The sequence below is a fragment of the Egretta garzetta genome, unplaced genomic scaffold (genome assembly GCF_000687185.1).
Source record: "Egretta garzetta isolate BGI_Z169 unplaced genomic scaffold, ASM68718v1 scaffold258, whole genome shotgun sequence".
NCBI classification, from domain to species: domain Eukaryota; kingdom Metazoa; phylum Chordata; class Aves; order Pelecaniformes; family Ardeidae; genus Egretta; species Egretta garzetta.
The window spans coordinates 1524480-1531331 of NW_009260413.1; the positions used below are offsets into that span (position 1 = coordinate 1524480).

At 45.9% G+C, this 6852-nt stretch overlaps 1 protein-coding gene across 5 annotated transcripts in view; it reads right to left on the reverse strand.

Moving 5' to 3' along the window:
- Nucleotides 1–6814, reverse strand: part of ANAPC10 (anaphase promoting complex subunit 10) — a 42685-nt gene extending 35871 nt beyond the window's left edge. For 2 of the 5 annotated variants that reach the window (XR_004842627.1, XM_035899166.1), the window contains exon 1: nt 6785–6807. Coding sequence is in view for 3 of the 5 variants with exons in the window: in XM_035899166.1 (XP_035755059.1) it covers nt 6785–6797 (13 nt within the window). In the remaining 2 variants the exon portion in view is untranslated. Of the gene's footprint in view, nt 1–6784 lie in introns of all 5 variants that reach the window. The other 3 variants (XM_009643633.2, XM_035899168.1, XM_035899167.1) reach the window with 3 other exon arrangements.
- Nucleotides 6815–6852: the final 38 nt, after the last annotated feature.

A 6852-nucleotide genomic window follows, 5' to 3' on the forward strand; every position in this document is an offset into this window, starting at 1 on the left:
TCCCTGGAGGTATTTAAAAGAAGGATAGATGAGGTGCTTAGGGACATGGTTTAGTGGTGGGATGTCAGGGTTAGGTTAAAGGTTGGACTCGATCTCAAAGGTCTTTTCCAACCAAAGTGATTCTATGATTCTTTATCCCTCAGCATCTTCCTTAGAGAAGTTTGCTCTTTTCCAGAGAACATCCCTGTAAGGTACAGCCGCTAAAGTTGTTTTAACAAACATAGAGTTTATAAACAGAGTGAAATTGATCTAAATGGTTCAACAGTACCTTTCACAATCAAAACAGACAGGTGATTCTCAGCATGCCAGTAGAAGACACTTTTAAAAGGTGAATACCTGAAAGCAAACCCTTCACTAAGCACACACATACTCTTCCGCAACACACTGAAGAGGAAAGAGGAGGATACATCATGGTCCTTTCCTACTAAAGCTCCATAAAAATCCATGCTCAAGGAAACTTTTGCAGATTCCAAAGCAGTTTTCTCCAATTAAAATTTCTAATTCCACCATGTTAATACACAGAGAACTGTTCAAACACGCAACTGTAAGGACCTTTGAGAGACCAGACTGTCCTCAACAGATGTCTGTCCAGCCATTTACTTCTCCAACAAAAGATTTCACAATCTTGGTGGAGAGCCAGCTTCTGTGTTTCATCAACCTAAAAGCCAAATGTTTTGCTTTAGCATCCAACCCAAGTATTACAGTCTAAAAACAAGCATGACTTCTTCTCTTGCTCTACTAGCCTTTAAGTAACAACCCTCTTATAGATGGAATCATAGAATCATTAAGGTTGGAAAAGAAAAAAGACCTCCAAGATTGCCAAGTCCAACCGTCAACCCAACACCACCATGCCTACCAAACCACGTCCCAAAGTGCCATGTCTACACGTTTTTTGAATAACTCCCCAGGAATGACGACTCCACCACCTCTCTGGGCAGCCTGTTCCAATGTTTGACCACTCTTTCAGTGAAGAAATTTTTCCTAATGTCCAACCCAAACCTGCCCTGGCACAACTTGAGGCCATTTCCCCTCATCCTATCACTTGTTACTTGGGAGAAGAGACCAATTCCCACCTTGCTACACTTTCCTCCCAGGTAGTTGTAGAGTGTGATAAGGTCTCCCCTCAGCCTCCTCTTCTCCAGACTAAACAACCCCAGTTCCCTCAGCTACTCCTCATCAGACTTGTGCTCCAGACCCCTCACCAGCTTCATTGCCCTTCTCTGGACATGCTCCAGCAACTCAATGTCCTTGTACCAAGGGGCCCAAAACTGAACGCGGTATTCGAGGTGCAGCCTCAACAGTGCAAAGTACAGGGGCACGATCACTTCCCTACTCCTGCTGGCCACACTATTCCTGATACAAGCCAGGATACTGTTGGCCTCCTTGGCCACCTGGACACACTGCTGGCTCACATTCAGATGGGGCTGTCAACCAGCACCCCCAAGTCCCTTTCTGCCAGGCAGCTTTCCAGCCATTCTTCGCCAAGCCTGTAGAGTTGCATGGGGTTGTTGTGACCCAAGTGCAGGACCCGACACTTGGCCTTCTTGAACCTCACACAATTGGCCTCCACCCATGGATCCAGCCTGACCAGGTCCCTCTGCAGAGCCCTCCTCTCCTCCAGCAGATCAACGCTCCCACCTGATTTGGTGTCATCTGCAAACTTCCTGAGGGCACACTCAATCCCCTCATCCAGGTCATTGATAAAGATATTAAACAAGACTGGCCCCAGAACTGAGCCCTGGGGGACATTGCCTGTGACCAGCCACCAACTGAATTTAACTCTTGATCACAACTCTCTGAGCTCAGCCATCCAGCCAGTTTTTTAGCCAGCAAAGATTATGCCTGTCTAAGCCATGACCCACCAGCTTCTCTAGGAGAATGCTGTGGGAAACAGTATTGGCTTTGCTAAGTCCAGGTAGACAACATCCACAGCCTTTCCGTCGTCCACTAGGTGGGCCACATGGTCATAGAAGGATATGGATGAGGTTGGTCAGGCATGACCTGCCTTTCATAAACCCATGCTGGCTGGGCCTGATCTCCTGGTTGTCCTGCATATGCCTGGTGAGGGAACTCGAGATGAACCACTCAATCTTCCCCAGTACCAAGGTCAGACTGACAGGCCTGTAGTTCCCCAGATCCTCCTTCAGTCCCTTCCTGTAGACGGGGGTCACATTGGCAGGCCTCCAGTCATCTGGGACCTCCACTGTTAACCAGGACTGCTGATAAATGATGGAGAGTGGCTTGGTAAGCTTCTCCACCAGCTCCCTCAGTACTCTTGGGTGGATCCCATCTGGTCCCATAGACTTGTGAGTATCCAGGTGGCATAGCAAGTCATTAACTGCTTCCTCCTGGATGATGGTGGGTTTATTCTTCTCTCCATCCCTGTCTTCCAGCTCAGGGGGCTGAATACCCTGGGGATAACTGCTCTGACTATTAAAGGCAAAGAAGGCATTAAGTACCTCAGTCTTTTCCTCATCCTTGGTGGCAGTGTTTCCCCCCAACAAAGGATGGAGATCCTCCTTGGCTCTCTTTGTTGTTAACCCATTTGTAAAAACATTTTTTATTACCTGTTACAACAGCGGCCAGATTGAGTTCTAGCTGGGCTTTTGCCCTTCTAATTTTCTCTCTGCATGAGCTAGTGAGATCCCTGGACTCAAGAATTCTTGAGTTGCCTGCCCCTTCCTCCAAAAGTGGTAAACTCTCCTTTTCTTCCTGAGTCCCAGCAAAACCTCCCTGTTCAGCCAGGCCAGTCATCTTCCCTGCCAGTTCATCTTACAGCACATGGGGACAGCCTGCTCCTGCATCTTTAAGAATTCCTTCTTGAAGAATGCCCAGCCCTCCTGGACCCCTTTGCCCTTCAGGACTGACTCCCAATGGACTCTCCCAACCAGTGTCCTGAATAGGCCAAAGTCTGCTCTCTGACGTCCATGGTAGTGGTTTCACTGACCCCCGTCCTTACTTTGCCAAGAATCAAGAACTCTTATCATTTCATGGTTGCTATGCCCAAGACAGCCTCCAACCACATCTCCCACCAGTCCTTCTCTGTTTGTAAACAGCAGGTCAAGGAAAGCACCTCCCCGGTAGGCTCACTTACCAGCTGTGTCAGGAAGTTATCTTCCACACACTCCAGAAACTCCAGACTCCTAATCTTTTTCTTCTGTACTGTGCTGTATTTCTAGCAGACATTCAGTAATTTAAAGTCCCCCACAAGAACAAGGGCTAGCAATTGAGAGACCTCTGCCAGACACTTGTAGAATGCTTCATCTACCTCTTCATCCTGGTTGGGTGGTCTGTAACAGACTCCCAGCAGGATATCTGCCTTGTTGGCCTTTGCCCTCATCCTTACCCATAAGCACTCAACCTTATCATCACCATCGTTGCACTCTACACAATGAAAACACCCCCTAACATACAGAGCCACCCCACCGCCTCTCCTTCCTTGCCCATCCCTTCTGGAGAGCTTATAGCCATCCATTGCAGCACTCCAGTCGTGGGAGTCATCCCACCAAGTTTCTATGATGGCGACTAAGTCATAGCTATCCTGCTGCACAATGGCTTCCAGCTCCTCCAGTTTTGTTGCCCATGCTGCGTGCATTGGTGTAGAGGCACTTAAGCTGGGCTATTGATTTCACCCCCAACATTGGCATGCCACCCCTAGGCTCCTCACTAGTGAGACTGGTTATATTCCCTTCCCCCTTTGAATCTAGTTTAAAGCCCTCTCGATGAGCCCTGCCAACTCATGAGCAAGAAACCTTTACCCCTTTGAGATACCTGAACTCTGTCTGTCAACAGCAGGCCCAGTGCTGTGTAAACCTCCCCATGATCAAAACCCCCAAAACTCCACTGATGGCACCAGCCTCTAAGCCACATGTTAATCAGGTGAGTTTACCTATTCCTTTCAGTATTCTTCCCTGCCACTGACGGGATTGAGGAAAACACTACCTGTGCTCCTGTTCCTTCAGCAAATCACCCCAGTACCCTGAAGTCCCTTTTCATTGCTTGTGGACTTCTCTTTGCAACCTCATCACTGCCAACCCACATAACCAGCAGCGGGTGATAATCAGAGGACCGTTCCAGACCAGGGAGTTTCCTAGTAACATCTCTAACCCGGGGCACAGGGAGGCAGCAGACTTCTCTGTGGGATAGGTCACCATATTGGGCCCTCTGCTCCCCTCAGAAGGTGACAATTACTCTCCTTTTTTTCTTAACAGAGGCAGTCATAATGCATGGGGCTGACTGACTCACCCTAGGCAACCCCCTGGACAGACCTTCACCTATACCCTCATTTGCCTGGCCCTCAAGTTCCATAGTCCCATATCTGTTGTGCAAGGGCAATTGGGAAGGTGAGGGAGGTCGGGAGGGGATACCCTGTCCCCCCCCAAGCAGGGACCTGTTTCCATTCCCCCCCCCGTCTCTTAGGTCACCTCCTTCTGCTTGGTGGCAAGAGGGTAGGGGATCCTCGGATTCTTGTGGAGCTTCCATCTGCTGCCTTGGCCTCAGCGGTGGTCAGGTGTGGCTCCACCAGTCTATCTCCCCCTCACACTCCCTGATCTTCCTTAACCTTTCCACTTCCTCTTTCAGCCCTGCCACCAGGCTGAGCATATCATCCACGTGGTCACACCAAAAACAGCTGCTGTCTCCGCTGCCTTGCGGTACAGGTGACAGGCTCGGGCATGCCCTGGAGCCAGAGACCTGGACTGCTTTATGTTTGTGTGGGAACTCTGTCTGGGTCACCACATTCCTTCTGGTGATGGCTTTCAGGCAAGTGGAAACCTTAGCTGGGTCCTCTCCTGGGAGGGTAATGACCACTAGTGGAGTTACCCTTTAGAGCCTTCCATCCTTGAGATACGAGGGCACTCATCGAATTTGCTCTTAGTTTCTTTTTCTATGCCTTTCAAGTTTCCCTGACAAACCAAGTTTTATAAACCTAATATTCTTGCAGAGTCTATAGATCTACATGCTAAAAAGATAGCCATACTATTTTAGCTAAGGCCCTTATTCAACAGAGCAGAGTAATCACTTTCCTTGTCTTTATATTTAATCACACTTGTTCAATATGTAAAAATAACATTTGTCTCATTCAAAAGAGATCATATTATCAAGTAATATTTAATTTACTATACACTACAGTGCTCAAATGCTTTTTGGGGATACCGTTTGCTGTGCAGTAATACCCTTTCCACTAATTATGCCTTTGATTTTTCCTCCCTGTGTTCTCTTCCTCCCTCAGTTCATGTTAACTGAGCTTAATTACACTGATTTCCAATCTTCTCAAGATCATTTTGAATTCTGACCCTGAGCTGTACAGTATTTGCAATCCTTCAAACTTGGCAACATATTTATTTTGTGTTCACCGTTACAGAAAACAGTGAAAATACATTCAAAACAGAAGTCCCCAGGAGGACACTTTGTGACATCCCTGTTTAAAAGTAAATTGTTTACAAATCAGCTTCAAAAGCAATTTTTCAACCACCTGTACAACAAGAGCTCACAAAAATTATTTTTAGACCACATTTCAGTAGCTTGCTTTTAACACCAACCCAGACAATGGCAGAAACCCTGTAAAACTTAAGACAAAGCACTTACATTCTTTCCTCAATAACTGCATTGGCTACCATAAAAAAAGTCTCATCCAGACTGTTCTTAACAAACAAAACTAGTCCATTTCCTGTTTCCACATTGTTTTTAATTGTCTTCTACTTACTGTCAAATTCTCCTCCCAAACCACCTCCTCAGAATCTTTCAGGGGATCAAAGCTCAGCCAGCTTTTCTCTTTTTTTTTTTTTTTTTAAAGTATTTTTCTGATTGCATTCCCATCATATTGTTTCTGTCAGCTTTAGCAAATATCTGTCTACAACTTTTCCAGCAAAGCTGAACAAAGGCTGCACTGACTACTCCAGCATTTTTGCAACATCCATGATTTGTTTATGACTGTTTTCCCTGTTCTTCCTAACAGAAGGGGACCGCATGCCTTATATTCCCTGACATTCATACCCACAGTACTCGTTTTACCTCACAAGCTCCTTTCCCTGCTCTCATTTTCTTTGGATGGACCCTTGTTGGTTTAAGGCCTTTAAAGATCTCAAGATATACGCAGAAAGTCGCCTCTTACTACGCTTCCCATTTTTTATTCAGATGGAAGCTAAACAGTAACACTGAACATTCAGGTTACTAATGTTTGATTAATATTTAATAATGATAGTAAGTGTTCAGTAGCAACCTATTTCAACAGCTACCTCACCTGTACATTTGATCCCTCCAGTTATTCTCTCAATAAAATTTTCAGCATTTTTACTCTGCCTTCTACTACTGCTTTAAGCCTATTAGTGAAAATTACTTGTCTTTCATTGTCATAAATATATTGCACTAAAAATAAGGTAATTAGAGCAACCGCGCAAGAGAATTACATTAGCAAGTTTTAGACCTAATCAATCTAAATAAATAACGTTCTAAAAAAAATGTATTTTTGTACAAGCCCAGACTTCCAAAGTTACCTAGTAAGGACATAAGCTGTTCTTTGAATGATGCAAGCACTTCTTTACAAGTGCTTGTATTAAGTGAAAGCAGTCTTTAAAAAACACGGTAGCCAGAGGGTGAAGCCAGTTTGACAAATCAAGCTGCTTTCACTCAGGCCTCCTCGGTAGCCCGCCCCTACAACTTCTTTGTAAGCCTTTTACCTACGATTTTCAGTATAATGAATTAGTTTTACAACGCTGTGTAATGGCCGTGTCCCCCCAAGGCCTACAAAACACTTAAATATCGGAAATAAATCAGCAACACCTACTCACGAAACGCATCGGCTGTGCTTCATCACCAGGTCACGCTCCCCTTTCCCTGCTGGGGAAGGGGGGG